This window comes from Protopterus annectens, chromosome 2.part2 (assembly GCF_019279795.1).
Source record: "Protopterus annectens isolate FY-2018-M chromosome 2.part2, PAN1.0, whole genome shotgun sequence".
Classification (NCBI taxonomy): Eukaryota; Metazoa; Chordata; order Ceratodontiformes; family Protopteridae; genus Protopterus; species Protopterus annectens.
In genome coordinates, this window is record NC_056730.1 from 465,864,602 (window position 1) to 465,884,911 (window position 20,310).

At 44.1% G+C, this 20,310-nt stretch overlaps 1 protein-coding gene across 1 annotated transcript in view; it reads left to right on the forward strand.

The window, feature by feature from the left end:
- Positions 1-20,310, forward strand: part of HMGCR (3-hydroxy-3-methylglutaryl-CoA reductase) — a 1,147,080-nt gene that overhangs the window by 572,349 nt on the left and 554,421 nt on the right. Inside the window, exon 8 of the mRNA XM_044064441.1 lies at positions 359-478. Within this exon, the coding sequence (XP_043920376.1) occupies positions 359-478 (120 nt within the window). The remainder of the gene's footprint in view (positions 1-358; positions 479-20,310) is intronic.

Consider the following 20,310-nt stretch of genomic DNA (forward strand, 5'->3'; position numbering starts at 1 on the left):
ACATGGGAAAGTATTATTTTTAACAGAGTGAGTTCTGGTTTCTTGAGTATAGTCTGACTGTTTTTGTGGCAGATTGTAAATTCACAGGGGCCTTGAGGAATGTGCAGACCTGCTGGCAGGGGTTGGGGAAGCCCAGGGTGGGAGGATGCAGCAGTTACATATTAGATAAATCCAAATGGATAAACCAAATAGTCATATTGCTTCCTTTTTTTAATGCATTTTACAAAAGTATGAAATAGTATTTCTTTTAATTACAGTGATATAATGTTATGGGTTTATTCACTAAATGCCTAGTTGAATTCATTTTCTGTGTTTCTAGTTTTAGTAATCATTATGAAAATACCATTTTTTCTTGCAGCTTTCTCGTGAAAGTCGTGAAGGTCGTCCAATCTGGCAGCTGAGTCACTTTGCTCGGGTGCTAGAAGAAGAGGAAGATAATAAACCTAACCCTGTGACTCAGAGGGTCAAGATGATTATGGCAAGTTAATTAACTTACTAGTAGCATCTTTAATATGCTTTAAATTGCTTGTTTGTGAAATATTTGTATGTTTTATATGTGCACAGATGGTGTTTATATTGGTGATGTTCAGAATAGAGTGTCTGAGTATCCCTTTAGATCAATGTACTTAAGATTTTTACTTTTAAATATACTTTTTTCCACTCTTCTTCCAATGCAGTATGATCATGTAACACATTTTATTATGCCTATTTGTTCTCTAATGGTAAGAGAGAGTGTTTCTCTAATTCCAGGCTATGATTTTGTACTTTCAAAGACATGACTTTTAACTAATGTATTTCTTTGCTTTTGCATGTACTTCTTCACTCTGACACTATGTAACACATTTGTCAAAATGCTTAGTATATATAAATGAGACATTGTGGGTGTGCTTTGTCCTTCATGAATCAGTTGTACACAGTGCTTTGTAGAAGGAATGGGTACCACATGACATGCAACTAGGTATTTCAAGCTATACACCCCAATTCTCTGTTGTTCACAGGATCATGGAACTTTAGATTTTTATCTGTAATTGATCTTTCATAAGGATTGGGTATCCATTGGAACTGATCCACTTTTCTTGCAGAAGGTCATGCCAGAATTGCCTGCTTATATCTATCTCTCTTTTTTTCTTTCTGTGGCATAAACTAGAGGAGGAGGAAGAGGTATTGGGTTTGAACTGCTTGCTTGAGTTCCAAAAACAGAACTGCTGAGTAAAAAAGAAATAGATCTGTATACTGTCAGCACTCAGAACTTTTAGGCTGCCATTTCCTTCCCAGATACCATCATGCTCTTGTTCTTGCAGGTCTCTTGTTCTTAATTACCATATGATCATTTTAGAGTCTGAGTTTCTAGACTGCATTTCTCAGGGAGGTTTTTGCTAGTGTTATTAGTCCAAAATTCGTTTATCCTGAGAATTTTTGCTGGCGAATATCTGTCCCTAAAATTCCACTGATAACTCCTTACTTACTCAGGCCCAACCTACTGCCTTGATAGTTCCAGACAATCCAGAGATGATTTTCTTATTAATTATGTCTCCAGGACACACACAGACTGCGTCATCACAAAAGCTGACCTGATTCCAGCCTCACTTCCTGCAAATTTGATTTAAAAAAATAAGCTTCAGCTATTTGGAATATAAAAACTCAGTTGCAGGTGGCTAGCTCGCTTTTTCTCCTTTATCTAAGGAATAGTGAGTGAGTTCGTCCAAGTCCCATTTGCTGTGTTTTTTCTTCTCTGCAGACCTTGTCTGTCTGCACTCTGGCACATCTCCACCACTATGGTGTCAAGACTTCACATACCAAAACTAGCATCCACGTTGCCATCCTTAACCTCAGCAATGCCTTTTCAGTGTCCTGTCAAGCTGGCACTAATAACACCACAAAGTGTGCACATTGCATTGCTGTAAGTGATGATGTATCTGGCGCCAGTCCATTACTTAGCACTGTACACAATGTCTGTTCCCACTGCTGACGTTTGCAAAGTATCTGACACCAGTATTTCTGATAAAACTCCTTCTGCCATTGATTGTGGCCAGATTCAACCTCAGTGTAATGGTCTTGGGGCTGACCATCCATTTTGCTTTCTCGCAAGATCTGTCAGAGCCGACATCACTGTAGCCACTGCCAATGGCCATATAACAGCTTCTGTTGGTAAGTGATGCTGCAGTAGAACCAGGTAAATGCCACGACAGTTGATGTACAGAAGTTATAGGAACTGTTCCATTGGCCTGTCCCAGAGGCTGTCTAGCAACACATCCTGTCTCACAAAGCTAATGAGAGTCATGGCTGCTCAAAAGAATGTTGTATCGCTCCTAAAAAAAGCCATGCAAGGCCGTCAGAAAACTAGGCACGTAAATTACCTATGTAGTGTCCAGTAACTGAGATGGATGATGAATAAAGTACGGTTTATCCAATGTCACTTCCGGATGACCTTAGGTTTGATGAATTTTTCTACCTAATGCAGGCAGAAGAGATTGCAGCAGGTATGTAGTATTTACACCACTCGGTCCTCTCCTGGTTGATCTTATCATTATTGGCCATCTTGAAGGATGATTCCAAGGTGACCTGGGACATCTCTTGACATATTATCCTTGGTCCTCAAAAAAAAATCAGACAGGGTATTGTGACCACCTAGAGATTGAATAAACTGGTGAGAGACTTTATGTAACCATACATAAATTGGTTCAGCAATACTCAGATTTATTGGGATGTTGTAAGGTAAAGTATTTAGTTTGAATTAAAAAAAAAAAGATTCTGTTATGGCAGCTAAAAATATGTGGGAACAGACTAAACAAAAGATTAAAAAAAACAAGACATTGGATGTTCTTGTCTATTGATAGTAAGATACAAGCAGTGAAGATGTTTTTAATCCCTTTAATTTTATGTACAGGTCAGGCATATTCGTTTCATTCCCAGTGCTATGGTAGTATATTGCTATGGTTTTTCCTGCCTTTGAAACAGTCAGCCAGCTTCACAAAGCTCTGACTCCCCTCCATTTCTCCTGTCTGGTTGCTGATTGGCTAATCTTGTGGGGGAACATTAGCACCAGAGAGGATAAACCTTCAGTACTTTCTTGCCATCTTGAGGGGAATTGGCAAAAAGCTTCTGAAGAACAGCAGTTGGGCATAAGCTTCATTTATTGCAGATAAGTCTCCAAAGGGAATCCCTTTCACACAGAAATTGTAGCCTCCAGACATTACATATACGTGTGTGTGTGTGTGTGTGTGTGTGTGTGTGTGTGTGTGTGTGTGTGTGTGTGTAATACATATACACACACACACACACATATATATATATATATATATATATATATATATATATATATTTATTTTTGTGTTTTTTGACTGAACTTTACTGTTCCACCTTAAGAAATGTGGTGGTGTCCTTCCATATCACTGTTGCAGTATCCTTAACCATAGGGCTCTCCCGCCAAGAATAGCCCAACGTCTGGCCAGTACACCAAAGCCTTTAGATCTTGAATGTGCTGCATGTCTCACATATGCTTCCTGTACAGGATGTAGGTAATGTACGGCTGCAGATACCCAGAATTTAATTGTACGAATACAGAACAGCCTCCATAAGAGAAAGGAGGCTATGCATACCCAGAAGGGGAAAATGCAGAAGGAAATGGGGAGACCCTCAGCCAGGAGGGCAACCAAATCAAAACCCAAAAGGAAAAAAGTGGGATGGAGGGAGGTACCAAAAATGGCAACAGTGAAGACAAGTCATCTACTGCCATGGTAAGATTTTACACAACTGTACTATGTTCTTTCGTATCACTATTGCAGCATTCTTAACCACAGGGAGAGTTCAAAAGCTCAAGAAAAGGAGTGGGAGGTAGGAGGCTGGGTAGAGTCCTCAACAAATCCATGCAGGATGGCCCTAGCAAAACCTGCTTTGGCCCTCGAAACCATATCCAATTTATAATGCTAAGTAAGGGTATGCACTGAAGACCAAGCAGCAGCTTCAGGAATAGAACTGGTGTCCAAACCCTTGAAGAAAGCAGCAGAAGAGGCAACAGCCTTACTGGAATGAACTCTAACAAAAGTAGACAGACACATGCTATGAGTGTATGCTGCTTGTGTACAACTTATCTTCCAACCATGTAACACACACCCCTATACATAAATAACCTCTAGAAACTTCCTAACTAACATACCGCCCTCCTAAAAAAATGCCTGTGATACATAGGAACACAGTTGGCTTGGATGGCATGGCTAGGCTCATTAAGACCCTGGTGGTTGTTAACCTGCACACCTATGAACCTGTAAACCTACCTATGACCAGCAATTTCCAACATTGCTACCGGCATTTAGGCCTATTCTTTGGGTTCCCACAATACCTAAATGAAAATAATTGCCATCCTTGCTATATCCATGGACTCTTTCGTGACTCAGCAGCTGAAGGGAGGATTCTGTTGTTTGTCTGTTGTTTTTCAGGTCCTACACTGGTCAGTCCAAGTTCCTCTGGTGTTGCTGTTTCAGCCAGAGGTTAGACATATCCTCTGTGGCTGTTCCAGTGTCTGATGTGAGGACATGGTAGAACAATCTTCTCTAGGTATAGGAGTAACTTCAAGAAATGCTTCTTGGGGTAGCTGGGGAGAGACCACTTGTTGGTGATGATATTCTTTCCCCTGGTCAGTTTTTTTCCAAGGATTTGGGACCTAGGAAAAAGAAACAAAAAGTTAAACTTTTGACTAATGAGATAATTACTGCTTATAAGGAAGATATTCTTAGCTTAGCCACAAGTTTATTGCAGACAGAAGATCCTGGAATTTTAAAATCCCTTACCTTGAGGAATTCCTGAGGAAACTTGTCAGAGGTTTCTGACATGGATATCGTTTCCTTTCCTATAATATCCAAACACCAGGACTCTAATTCTGGAGAAAGGGCACTCTTCCCATCTTCCTTTGAGACATTCTCTTTCTCTCAGCCGTTTTCCATGATGATTGTTTTATTTTGTGTAAACAAGTTCTTGGTCCGCCCTGAATTGAGGAGTTATTTTCATTTTGTACAAGTCAAGGCCCCATTTTTTATTCTTATTCTTTCTATATTACCAGCTGTGTCGAATATTTTGTAATGCTGCCTGCAATAATCCTGATTCACAATACTCATTCCGTAAAATTGCATACAGATCATATATGATTTCTCTGTTTTTCAAGATGTTGTCTCTCTTGAAAAAGAAAGTAAGGTACTGGGCAGGTTTGGTAAGAGAATTTTCTGTATTCAGCTTATTTAGCATACAGCATTCTTGATTACTAAGGCCACATGTGGAAGTTTCTTTTCCAATGGGAGGATTTGTTTCGGGAATTTTCTTTACCCTTCCATCACACTGTAGTTCTTGTCTAAATTTTGAAGACAGAGATAGAGATGGATGTTATCCCATCCCCATCTCTTTCAGAAGTGGATTGGATTGGCCCTTCCCTCAACACTCTTGACTCTGTCCCTTGTTCTAGTTGCTGCACTGGTGGCTTTGCAGCCAAGTAACCTCCGAGTCTATCTGCTTGGCATCACCAGGTACTATTAGATCAGTGTCGACATCCATACATCCAGGTCATTCGATTCCAAGACCTTTGGCATTAAGTGGATCTTGGAATCAGTTGCTGAGTGCTGGGCCTTTAGCACCATCCTCTGCGCCATCTCGCTTGGGGCTGATGTCCTTCAAGGATGCATCTGCAGTCATAACATATGGGTTGTCCTGCCTCAGGCAGCCCTTCGGTCGGCCGGATTCCAAAGTCTGGGTCTGGCCTCGGCTGATGTCGCACCTTCCCCGACGTCAGAGCGTCTGGGGTATAAAAGCATCAGCCGACGCCATTTTCCTCTGTCTTTCTTGCCGCGCGGTGCCCGAAGCAGAAGCTGTTCGCAAGTGCCGGTCGGTCAGATCCAGTGATTTCAGCTACCGAAGACTTCGAAAAAGCTAAGTACCCCGTTGGGGACTCTTTCTTGCCTCAGCCGATGTCAGATAAAGTAAATAATTGTTTAACTTGTGGGAAACAAATACCTCATAAGGATTTCCATTCCTACTGCCTTCCTTGCTTAGGCCCAGACCACGACTTATCGTCCTGTTCTGCCTGTGCTTCCTTCAACCAACGAACTCTTAGACGTCGGTTGGAGTTTGCAGAGGAATTTTTGGGGCTAGTTTTGCATATAAAATGCCGTCTGAGACTCCGACATCACATTTGGTGAAAAAACGGAAGGACAAGGACCGACACTCGTGGCCCGTGGTTTCGGCTGAAACCACGATAAGGCCTACCGCGAGTGTCTCGGTTTCGGCCGAAACCGAGTCCTCGGAGATTCCTTCATCCGAATCCACTCAACCGACCACCGCGGCCCGGGAGGCCCCGGCTGAGTCGGCTACCGAGCTACCTACCGAAACCAGTGTCCAGGATATGTCCGACACCATACCTTTGGACATATCTACTCCTGCAAGTGGGGCAGCTAGGCCCCCTGCTTCCATGTCCATTAAGGCCTTTTCTAGTGCTAAAGCTGCTAAACTTTCTAAAGCTTTGCCTCCCAAGACTACCTCCCAGAGGCCTTCCTCTAGTTCTCAGATCCTCAGCCTTGCAGAGGACCTTATTTCTTTAATTAGAGGTTCACAACCTCACCCGGACAGGGCCTCTCACCCTCCACCAGACAAAAGGCCCAGGACTGAGCCTTCTGACCCACACTCTTCAGATGAGTCCACGGATGGTTCTGAGTTGTCAGACCACCAGGAGGAGGCTTATTCGCCCTATGAGGATTCTGATGCTGAAGAATCTATCCCTTCGGCCTCCCCTCCTGAAGAGTTTTCCTTTGGTGAGACTCTACACTCCATGAGAGAGCATTTTCAATGGCAAGGTCAGGAATTCTCCGATTCTAGAAAAAGATTAAGGACCTTTTTACATTTGCCTCAGCATAGGCCCTTAGCTATACCTCCTGTTTTGAATGTAATTGATGATGTATACAATGATGTCAGTACAGCCCCTGATACTCTCCCCCCGGCCCCTGCCAAACGTGATAGATACTACAGGGTCCCGGATTCTCATTTCCATCTGTATAAAGCCCATTCTGCAGACCCAGAAACTATTACTCTGGGCCCTAAAGGGGTTGCGGCTGCCACTGCCAAAAATCCTCTACTTTCTGAAAGAGAGTCTAGAGCTTTAGAGAGATGGGGAAAGAAGGTATATACTTCTGCAACTCTTTCCGTCAGGGCACTAAATTGTCAATTTCATATGATACAGTACCAAGAGTATTTGTTAGATGAACTGAACAAGAAGCTTTCTTCTCCTGAGCCCCTTGACCGTAAATCCCTTCAGGATTTGGTACACAACTCACAGCAGGTTAGTAATCATTTCTTAAAGTGTGGTTATGATGCATTGGTGGCTTCATTTAGGTCAGCTATGACTGGGGCAGTTATTCGTAGGCATGCCTGGCTGAAGGAACAATCTTTGCCAGACCATGTTAAAGCTAAACTCCTGGATGCTCCAATGGAGAAACAAAATGTATTTGGCTCCTCTGCTCAGGAGGTCTTAAAAAAGTATGAAGAAAAGGCAAAATCTGTGCAAACAGTTAAGGATTTCCTACAAGTCCAACCACCGAGATTCAGCAGAAACTGGCCTACTAGGAATTGGTCCTTTCCAGACTCGGACAGAGCCCAGAGAGGCAGGAACAGACGCCCCAGAGGCAGAGGCCAATATAGGGGCTCTTACAGAGGCCGTCAGTGGCAGCCTGCCAACCAGAGAGGTAGTGCAACAGCAGCAGCAACAACTACTACACCAGGACAGGCTAAATGACTTTACTCTGATTCCGCCCACCAGGGCTCAACTGGAAGCACCCTTGGGCAGAAAGCTTGCTTTATTCTCAAAAAATTGGCATTGTATTACAAGGGACACATGGACACTGCAAATAATAGACAAAGGATACAGGTTCCACTTCCACACCTTGCCAAAAAGAAACGGAATGCCAAACCTACCACCAAATCAGAGGGCAGAGGCTTTAAAGCAGATCAACAACTTACTTCAAATGAAAGCTATAGAAAAGGTACCGCTTTCAGAACAAGGCCAAGGATTTTACTCCAGACTGTTCCTTGTACCAAGAAAAGAAAATCAATGGAGGCCTATTCTCGACCTGTCCGCACTGAATACTTACCTCATTGTGCCAAAATTCAAGATGCTGACCCTACAGCAACTTCTTCCCATGTTGGGCAAGGAGTCTTGGCTGGTGACTCTAGATCTCAAAGAGGCATACCTGCACGTCCCTATTCGACCAAACTGCAGAAGACACCTCAGATTTCTTGCAGGATCAGAGCATTATCAATTCTCAGCATTGCCCTTTAGCTTATCTACTGCGCCCAGAGTATTCACGAAATGCCTGGCATCAGTAATTGCACACTGCAGACTTCAGGGGATTCAAATCTACCCATATCTGGACGACTGCCTTATACAAGCGGACAACAAGGTAAATTTGATAAAAGACTTGGCCTTTGCCATCCACCTACTACAGGCATTGGGATACACAGTCAACATCCAAAAATCAAGACTGGTTCCATCCCAAAGGATAACCTTTCTGGGTGCGGATCTAGACACAACCACCCAAATGGCCTTCCTCACAGAAGAAAAACAAAAACAACTTCCGGATTACTTCATGAATCTGACAAGACAAGCTCAGCTTACTGCAAGGAAAATCCTGCAGGCCCTGGGTTACATGGCATCCTGCATAATTCTGATACCACAGGCCAGGCTGCATATGAGAAAATTACAATGGTATCTAAGGAGTGTATGGTCTCAACACAGTCACAGTTTGGAAACTTTGATACCAATCATTCCTTGCCTTCAAAAGGAATTCCTGTGGTGGGCTCAGGCCTGCCAGTCCAACAGAGGGTTGCCTTTCAACAAACCAAAAATAAAACAAACCATCACCACGGACGCTTCAGACCGAGGATGGGGAGCACACATGGAGGGCAAATGTATCCAAGGCCTATGGTCTCAAGGACAGCTACACATGCACATAAACCAAAAGGAAATGCTGGCAGTGATGCATGCAATCGAGGCTTTCAAACCCTTCCTCCATCAAGGCCACCTGTTAATAAGGACAGACAACACCATGGTCATGTGGTACATAAACAAGCAGGGAGGCACACACTCCTACCCTCTATGCCGGCTGGCTATGAATCTATGGGAGCTATGCCTGAAACTCAATATCCAACTGCAGTCCCAGTTCGTGCCAGGAAAGGAAAATACACTGGCAGACAGCTTAAGCAGAACTACCATGGATGCACACGAATGGATGCTGCACCCAGATGTCTTCCAACTCATAACAAAGGCATGGGGAACGCCGGAGATAGATCTGTTCACCTCCCCCCTCAACCATCAACTGAAGACATTCTGCTCAAGGACATACCGCCCACAAGCATGGAGGGTGGACTCTCTCTCTTTCAGCTGGAAAGCTCTAAAAGTATATGCCTTCCCACCTCTCCCTTTAATGTACAAGGTTCTACTGAAAATCAGGGAGGAACAGCCAAGAGTGATTCTGATAGCTCCAGATTGGCCAAGGCAACACTGGTATCCACTATTGAGGAGCATGTCACAGGCAAAACCATGGCCTCTCCCCCTATGGCCTCTTCTTCTGACGCAGAACAACCCAACGGGGTACTTAGCCAACTTTGATTCGGTCTGAAACTCTGACTTCAGAAACTTTCAGAACGCCAACCTGCACTCGCAAAATTGCTTCTGCATCGGACCATGCGGCAAAAAAGACTGGGGATATGACGTCGGTCATGCGCATTAGTACCCTGACGTACTGACGTCAGTCTAATGCGCCCTGACCGACGTCAGCCATATACTTTGGTATTCGGGCCGACTGGACAGCGGACTACCCAATAGTTAGGACTGCAGCAATGTGGAATGAAGAACATCAATTTCAAGATCATGTATCCCAACTTAAAAACATTGCAGCTAACTGCCTGGAAAATCCCTTCAATCCAAAACAAAATGTTTTATCACAGAGAGTGAAGGACATTATCATGGAAGCTCGCCGGCCTTCCACAAGGAAGACATACTCAGCTAAATGGAAAAGATTTTTCATTTAGAACACATCAAAAGGCTTAGATGTGACAGTGGCAAGCATGACACATATTCTGGAATACTTAGCAGAACTGTTCCACAATGGCCTTTCCTATTCTTCCATTAAGATTCATGCCTCAGCAATTTCAGCAGAATACAATGTGGACCCACCTATCTTCTCACACCCTCTCCTCAAGCAATTTCTGAGAGGGATCAAAAATATCAAACGTCCAAGAAAACCCCCTTTACCTGCTTGGGATCTCAACTTTGTCTTGGAGAAACTAACACTTCCTCCCTTTGAACCAGCAGCATCAGCGGATCTACAGTTTCTGTCTTGGAAAACTGCATTCCTTCTGGCAATAACATCAGCAAAAAGAGTATCTGAGTTACAAGCATTAATGGCAGTACAGCCATTTCTTATCTTCCATCAGGACAGAGTTACACTAAGAACTAATCCTACTTTTATGCCAAAGGGTATCTAGGGTATACTTGAACCAAGCTATTCACTTGCCTATGTTCTTCCCAACTCCACAGAATAGAGGGGAAAAACTTCTGCACACCCTGGATATACACAGACAACTACGCTACTACTTGGACAGAACTAAAAGTAGCAGAAAAACTGACCAACTATTTGTAGCATATGCTGCTGGGGTGCAAGGAAAAGCAATTTCCAAACAGACAATTTCAAAATGGATAGGAAATTGCATTTGATTTTGTTACTCCTTTCATGGAAAGTCAGTTCCTGCAAACATCAGGCCTCATTCCACAAGGGCCACGGCCACCACTACAGCCTTCCTACGAGGGGTGGCTACCAAGGACATTTTAGAAGCTGCTACTTGGAGCTCCGTGCATACATTTACCAAACATTACAATCTATCTTTATACTCCAGATCCAGAGCAGGCTTTGCTACTGCAGTCCTGCAGGGGATCTTAACTACACCATCTTTTCTTAGTACCTCCTCCCCAGATTGGCTATGGTATTCTACCCATATGTTATGACTGCAGATGCATCCTTGAAGGACATAGTACAGTTTTGTACCTACCATAAATGTAGATGTCCGATAGGTATGCATCTGCAGTCAGGTTTACCTCCCTCCTACCCCTCTGTGGTATTCCTAGGGTGTTTACCCTCTTTTAGCTAGCTGGGGGAATCTATTATGGTGTATTTGTTTGTATATACATGTATATATATATATATATATATATATATATATATATATATATATATATATATATATATATATATATATATATATATATATATATAATTTTGCAAATGCTTGGAATTCTATTGCATTTATCCAAATTTAGCCTTCCTAGAGGGCACCTGGCATCTGGGGCAAGAAAAACTGCGGAAAATGGCATCGGCTGATGCTTTTATACCCCAGACGCTCTGACGTTGGGGAAGGTGCGACATCAGCCGAGGCCAGACCCAGACTTTGGAATCCGGCTGCCTGAGGCAGGACAAACCCATATGTTATGACTGCAGATGCATACCTATCGGACATCTACATTTATGGTAGGTACAAAACTGTACTTTCTCAGTGCTGAAGTCCTCGATCATCAAGGTATCAGCACTGGTCTCCATTTTGAGGCCATCTGAATTCTCGATTTTGAGGTATCCCTCCTCAGTGCTGTTTCAGCAGGGATAGATGTAGCTCCAGGATGGGTTTCCCTGATGGCAACAGATTTGGGGTCAGCTTTCTAGGCTATGGCGAGGATGATAGCCTCCCCTTTCAGACAACAGACAAAATCTCCACCAGGACTGGATTCAACCCTCAACACACTCCAGTCAGCTCTTCAGCCCATTCATCATTACAGCCAATGATAGGGCAGAATGGAAAACCTGAAGGAACCTTTGCAGGTTCACTCCTTGTCAACAGGGAGATTCATATCAGCCACCAGCAGAGATTCCTAGGAAGAGGACATGCAAAATCAGGCACAGAGTCTCCCCTATGGAGTCCTTAAAATCAGCACTGAATTGGATTAGCTGGAGGGCTCACCACAGTCCCCTCCTGAAGGCACCACCTTTGGTGAAGTCTTTGAATTAATGAGTCAGCGGTATCTTGGGCAACAGATCCAGCCTCTCAGGAGGAAGTGCTTTTTGAGGCATACTGATGTTCTTCATGTTTCACTGTTGTAGTCATTACATTTGGGTAATCTGCTGGCATTCGGCCTGAATTCCAAAGTCTTGGGTCCTGCGTTGGTTGCTGTCTTCTCTTCCATGACGTCAGGTTGTCAGGGTATAAAACATGCAGCCAACGCCATTTTCTTCAGTCTTTCTTGCTGCGTGGTGCCCGAAGTAGAAGCATTTTGCAAGTGCCGGTCGGCCGACTACTGAAATATTTGAGTTTGAGTTTCAGAACAGAAGTCTTCACTAAAGCTAAGTACCCCGTTGGGAAAACTTTTTTCTTGCTTTTTACCGATGTCAGAAAAAGTTAATAATTGTATTATTTATGGGAAGCAAATACCTCATAAGGATTTCCATTTATACTGTATTCCTTCCCTAGGCCCTGATCACAACATGACTGGCTGTCAGTTTTGTGCTAGATTTAACCAACGCACTATTAAGCGTCGGTATATTTTTGCATCAAAGTATTTTGGAAACAGATTTAACTACGCAGAAATGTTGTCGGATAGCAATCCGACTACCGGAGTACATAACAAATGCAAAGAAAAGGACAGAGAAAGGCAGTTGAGATCCAAAACCGACGACGAAGCTTCTCCTAAGCCAGTCGCCAGTTCACCGGTACTCAGTGAGGCGCCTTCGCAGCCCCTGATACCCGCTACCTTTGAGTCGCAGGCCTCTACCGACACCCATGTGGAGTCCGGCATGCTGCAAGATACTTAAGGTATTGGACTGACGGATGTTTCTCCTTAGGATGGGTCCAGAGCCGCTGAGTAGGCACCGGCTTCTGAGGGTGTATTCAGACCTCAACATTTGTACATCAAACCGACTACAGCTGCAAAACCAAAGACAAAAGCAACTTCTGAACCTAAAAAACCAACGCATGAGCCACGTGCACAGGCCTCTATGCCTGAAAAACAGATGATCAAAATGTCTGAAGACCTTATTACCTTGATTAGGGGTACCCATCCCCCTCCAGATAAGAGGCCTAGGCAAGACACTGATTATGAATCTTCAGATCAGGTTTCTATTTCTTCTGATTCCTCTTCTGATTAGGAATTATCTAAACCTCCCTATGAGGATTCTGATGTTGAGGAGTCTATTCCATCTGCATCTCCTCCTGAGGATTATTCATTTGGAGAAACCTTGCATACTTTGAGGGAGAATTTTCACTGGGAGAGTCAGTCAAGTCTGTTCTTGGTACCCAGAAAGGACAAGGCCTGGCGGCCAATACTGGATTTATCGATTTTGAACACATACCTGGACATTCCAAAATTCAAAATGCTCACTTTGCAGCAGCTTCTGCCCATGCTGGGCAAGAATGCTTGGCTGGTGACTTTAGACCTAAAAGAGGCATACCTGCATGTCCCAATAAGACAGTCGTGCAGAAGATACCTCAGATTCAAGGCTGGCTTAATGCATTACCAGTTCTCTGCACTGCCCTTTGGCTTATCTACTGTGCCCAGTGTCTTTACAAAGTGCCTGGCACCAGTAATTGCATTTTGCAGACAAAAGTATTCATATGTATCCTTACTTGGATGACTGTCTCATTCAAGCAGAGAACAAGGACACTTCAATGACACCTGGCGTTTGTGAAAAGGCTTCTAACATGCCTAGGGTACACAATAAACGAAAATAAATCACATCTGGTACACTCTCAGAAGATAACATTACTGGGTGCAAGCTTGAATACAACTGCCCAGATGGCTTACCTCACACCAGACAAACAAAGGCAACTGACTACTTACTTCAGACTGATGGTAACAAAAACCCAGTCTTCTGCAAAGCAAATTCTGCAGGCTCTGGGTTTCATGGCATCCTGCATCCTACTAATTCCATATGCAAGACTGCATATGAGGAAACTTCAATGGTACCTAAAAAGTTTATGGAGTCAGCATTCATACAGTCTGGAAACAATGATTCCTCTCACTCCCTGCCTACAACAGGAGTTTCTATGGTGGGCAAAGGCCTGTCACCAAAACATAGGACGGCCCTTCACTCTACCCCCTGCCAGCCATACCTTAACAGGCGCATCAGATTATGCCTGGGGGGCCCACATGGCAGGAAGATGCATTCAGGGCATATGGGCACCAAATCAAATGCATCTACATATCAACCAGAAAGAGATGCTAGCTGTTCAAAATCCCCTAACAGCCTTCAAGGACTTACTTCATCCAGGACAACTACTAATAAAGACAGACAACACCACAGTCATGTGGTATATAAACAGTCAAGGGGGTACACACTCATACCCCCTTTGCAGATTAACCATGGCACTGTGGAACACAGCTTTGACCTACCAAATACATCTTCAAGCTCAATTCCTGCCAGGAAAACCAAACACTCTGGCAGACAATTTAAGCAGAAACCTTATGGATCCTCACGAGTGGAAACTAAATCCACAAGTCTTCAGCATGATAACAGAGAAATGGGAGAGACCAGACATAGATCTATTTGCCTTTCCTCAACATTATCAACTGAAAAGATTCTGCTCAAGGGCTTATCACAGACAAGCATAAACAGTGGACGCCCTATCCCTCCTAAAAGTCAGACGAGAAGCCAAAGATGATATTAATTGCCCCGGACTGGCCCCGCCAGTACTGGTACCCAATCCTAAGGAACTTGTCTCATTACCCAGCTTGGACGTTACCTCAAAAACCACAACTACTGTCCCAGCAAAACAATCAGATCCTGCACAATCAACTACAGACTCTGAACCTGGCAGCATGACTAATCCTGTAATCATACAAATGACACCTCTCAGTAAAGCTGTGATGGATGTCATTTTAGAAGCCAGAAGGCCTAGTACTAGAAAATCTTATACTGACAAATGGAAGAGATTCTGTGCTTGGAATCAAGCACAAGGAACTGATACAGCAGAACTACATATTCCTCAGATATTACAATACTTAACTGAGATGCTTGACAAAGGCCTATCTTTCTCATCAATCAAAATCCATGCCTCTGCCATTTCAGCTCATTACAATACAGAGCCACCAATCTTTCTCATCCTTTGCTAAAGCAGTATCTTAGAGGAGCCAAAAATGTAAGGCCTCCTAGAAGATCACCATTACCTGCATGGGACCTCAATTATGTGTTGGAAAAGCTCCCCCTGGCTCCATTTGAACCAGCTGCTACCACTGATATAAAGTTCTTATCATGGAAGACAGCTTTGCTACTAGCAATTACTTCAGCAAGAAGAGTTTCAGAGCTACAGGCCCTCATGGCTGTAGACCCTTTTATCATATTTTACCCAGACAGGGTGTCTCTGAGGACAAATCCTACTTTTATGCCTAAGGTCGTTTCCAGTGTGGCTCTTGACCAAACAATTCATCTGCCAACTTTTTATCCAACTCTGCAAAACAAAGGGGAGAGAATTCTGCATTCCTTGGACGTACACAGACAGCTAAGATTCTGCTTGAGCAGGACTAAAGCTCTAAGAAAAACTGAGCAATTACTAGTGTCATATGCTGCAGGATCAGAAGGAAAGGCTATTTCAAAGCAGACAATTTCAAAGTGGATAAGCCATTGCATCCGTTTCTGCTACTTACACCATGGCAAACCTGTGCCCAAGGGCATTAGGTCTCACTCCACCAGAGCTGCAGCTACTTCAGCAGCTTTTCACAGAGGAGTTCCAACCAAGGACATTCTAGAGGCTGCTACTTGGAGTTCTGTTCACACCTTTACAAAGCATTACCATTTGCCTCTCTACTCTTAAGTCCAGGGCAGGCTTTGCCACTGCAGTGCTGCAGGGCCTTATAGCCTCACCTAATGCTGTTTAGCTCCAGCCTCCCAACCCTAGCTTTGGGATTCTACCCAAATGTAATGACTGCAACAGTGAAACACGGAGACCATAGTACAGTTGTGTACACTTACCATAAATGTAGATGTTCGAGTGTATTCACTGTTGCAGTCCAGGTTACCCTCCCGCCATCCCCCTGTCATTCTACAGTTTATCTTTCCTTCTCTATCTTCTACAACCTATGTGATGTATTTGCTTGTAGATGAAGGTAAAGTTTATATTGATGCATGTATATATATAAATATTTATAATAATGCTACCTTTTTGGGGGCATCTGACATCGGGGGCAAGAAAAACTAAAGAAAATGGCATCTGCTGCATGTTTTATACCCCTGATGACCTGACGTCATGGAAGAGAAGACAGCAACTGATGCAAGACTCAAGACTTTGGAATTCAGGCCGACTGAGGGCAACTTGCCAGCAGATTACCCAAATGTAATGACTGCCACAGTGAATACACTCGAACATCTACATTTGTGGTAAGTGTACACAACTATACTTTCTGCATACCTCTGCCTCTTGTGTGGTTCCTCCTGGTTGCGTATCTCATTAATTTGATTACCAGGAGGGCATGGCAGGAATCAAATGCTACTGAGGCTGTTCCACATAAGCCCGATAAAATTCTATGCCTACATAAAGACGGGCAGTACTGGTTCACAGGTCCCCCCCGTGGACCTTATGATTGCCACAGCAGCCACCAAAAGACAGCTGATTGAATCAGCCACTGCCCATACAGCTAACAGAATCTAAAGCATTGAATGAAATGGGAAAACATGCTTATGCCTTGGAGATGTTTGCTGTGAAGGCATTCAATTTGTAATGCATGTCGACTGGTTCCCAAGGCCTCTAGCAGAACAAGTTATAGATTATTTTGAAAACCACCCACTGAAGAGTCAAGAAAACAGCTAAAGAATATTATGGGTACAGTAGGGACCCTTCCATGTACCCGCTACATAAGGCAGCCAGTGGAATGGTCCTGGGTTAGATAGAGGCATCGCCCTCAGATAGCATGCCTTGCTTTGCCTTTGCAATGTTGTGGACAACTTTAAGACATCCTTTACCAATGCCCCTTTTGATAGGTTCATAGGTTCCTAGGTTTATACTAGGCTATCTGCCCTAAGGCATTTATAAGCCTAGCTCAAATTTTTGTGGCTTACGCCACCCCTTATATGAAAAAATACTGTGCCCATTAGTTTGTTGTGCCTCTGCCCAGCAGTGACACAGAGATGATTCCCGGGATAAACCTACGATCTCCCATCCACAGGTCAAGATTTCTCTTGAACAGAGCCAGCGAGGTGCTCTGCCTCACATGGACCGGGATTTTATTCCACAGCATAGGGAGTGTCTGAGTGATAAATCTATCCCTCCAGCACATCCTATTTATATCCGTGCTAAGGTTTAAGTCGCTTGCTCTAGTGGTTTTGGTGGATTTGGATTTTTTGAGGTGGAGCATGTCCATTAATTCCGGGTTGGACATGGCCTTGTATGTCAGGCACATGTCACCTCTGAGCAGACGGTATGCAACTGAATAGAGCTGGAGTTTCTTCAATCTGGCAGCATATGACAGATTTTGGAGTCCCTTTATCCTTTTGGTGAGGAACTTTTGGGGTCTCTCCAATTGCTGCAGATGTCGGGTGCGATACATCCCGAATGGGGCATTGTACTCGATCATTGGTCTGATAAGTGAAGAGTACAGGGGAACAATGACCTCACTAGATCTGGATGTGAATCCCTTCATGATCAGGTGGGCAATGTAGAAGGTCTTTCTAGCCACTTTAGCAACGTGAGTGTCAAAAGAAAGGCCACTGTCAACCTGGGTCCCCAGGTCCCTGATAACCTCTTCTGTGCTTAGTGGATTGCCACCTATATGGTAGCTTGGGGTTACCTTGTTTTTCCCGAAGGGTATGACTATACATTTTTTGGCGTTTAACTTCAGGCCATGGCTCTGGCACCAGCTATCTGTTTCCGTGAGTCCCTTCTGAAGGATATCCGTATCCGATGCACTTTCCACTATGGTGCCCAGTTTGCAGTCGTCTGCAAACTTTGTCAGCCAAAGTCCTCCCATGTTGGCCTGTACTTCTGAGAAGTAGATGCCGAACAATAGGAGGCCAAGGACCGAGCCCTGTGGGACACCGCTTGTGACCGGCTTGGAGTCTGACATAGCGCCAGCAACTCTAACCCTGTGGGTTCTGTGCTTAAGCCAGTTTGCAACCCATCTTGTGACATATGGGTTTACATTTAAGCTGGTAAGTTTTTCTACAATACCCGAGTGGGGTATTGTGTCGAAGGCCTTTGCAAGGTCAAGGTAGGCTGTATGGACTGCCTTTCCCTCATCAATGGCCTTGGTGACTGTTTCGAAGAAGTCGACCAAGTTCAAAAGGCATGATCTGCCCTTGACGAAGCCAAACTGGGTCGAGTCCAATGTCTGCAAGTCCCCTATATCCTTGTTTATGAGCTCCATTCTGATCCTCTCCATAGCTTTGCAGACTAGAATTGTTAAGCTTATGGGGCGGTAATTACCAGGGTCCATATAGGCACCGCCTTTGTGGAGTGGGACCACAGTTGCCGTACGCCACTCCTTGGGCACGTATCCTGTGGTAAGGCTGAGATTAAACAGCTGCCTTATGTGCGGGTTTAATTCCTCATTTAGCTCGTGTAGCACACAGCTGGGGACACCATCTGGTCCCATTGATGCTGTGTTTTTAGCTTTAGAGAGAGCAGCTTTCACCTGCGCATTTGAGATGTCTGGGAGGCTACACTCTGCTGGGATAGTTATCTCTCCTTTAGGGGGGAGAGGGGGTGAAGTTTGCACTGAACCTGTCTGCCAGTATGTTGGCAATGTCTGTGGGTTCAGTGATTTTTGTATCATTTTGGACTAATTCTGAGCATATCTGGGAGTTTCCACCTAGGTTCCTAACATAGCTGAAAAAGGCCTTATGATTGTCCTTTGAATCTATGGCAATTTTTCTCTCAAAATTGGCCTTAGTTGATTTTATGAGTGCTCGTATTTTTTTACTAATAATGATCAGGGGTGACTTCCCTTTTATGGATTTTGTTCTATCATGTAATAGCTTTCTCCTCTTATTGTAAAGTTTGTTAATGGCTGGGGTCCACCAGACTGGACGTTTGCCCTTTGTGGAAAGAGTCTTGGTTTTATTTGGGATTGCCTGATCCATGCAGTCCTGGAGGTGTTCATAGAAGGCATTTGTAAGGGCTTCCAGCTTGGGTTGTGGTTTCCACTGGCTCAGGGGCCTTGAAGGATACCACACCAGTCTTGAGTAGTGTGAAGTTTGCTTTAGAGAAGTTCTTCACTGTGGTCTTTTTTGTTTGGGGTGGGGGCGGGATGTGGATTTCCAGTGAGATTAGTTTATGATCAGATCTCACCAATGAGGGATATACTTCCGGTGTGGAGCATTTTGTCCCCATGTTTGTGATAATGAGATCTAGTATATTTTCTCCTCTCGTGTGAACAGTGACTAGCTGTTCCATGGCATTTGAATTTATGAACTCCAGGAACCGTTGGGCTAGAAAGTTAGGGCTTGAGTAATGTTCCCAGTCTATATTCGGTAGTTGAAGTCACCCAATATGATGGTGTTTGGAGATACATTTATACCCTCCAGTGTCTTCAGGAAGGCTGTGTGGGGTTCCTGAGTTTGAGAGGGTAGCCTGTAGCATGCTACAATTTGTAGAGCAGTTTTGCCTATGGTAAGTTGCACCTGGATGGTTTCCGAAGCTTTGTGCGTTGCCACCAACCTGGAGGTGTGGGTATCCTTTATGAATATGGATACACCCCCTCCTTTTGTGGTGTGGTCTGGGTTTTGGGGCCGGAACGCATGATATGAGGTAAAACCTAATAGTGCCGGGGTGCTCTCAGGAGCCTTGAACCAGGTTTCAGTTACAGCACAGACATCGATGTTCTCCATACTGAGAAGGGCCTCGAGTGCGTGCATTTTGAGATTTAGACTTCTGGCATTGAGCAGCATTACCCTCAGTTTCTTCCCATTTTTGTTTTCTAGGGTGGTAGGTTTAGAATTTGAGCCTTGCCTAAAAAAGGTTCCAGAATATTTGATCCAGTGGTGAAAGAAAGATTTGTGAGGTGTGAACAAGAAAGAAAGACTGTCTGCATTGAGTGTCAGATCTGAGACTCCTCAGCAATCCATTAATAGGAATCAGAAGGGATCTAAATGTCTATCATTCCAGAAATGCCAATGTCAGCCCTTTGATTCCTCCTCAGACAGGGGTTACAGTGGCAGAGATGTACCATTCAGTAGATGCTGACCACAAGATCGTGGAAGCCTACAAAACCAAGGATTTCAGGGGCCATTTTCTAGCAAACAGAGCCAA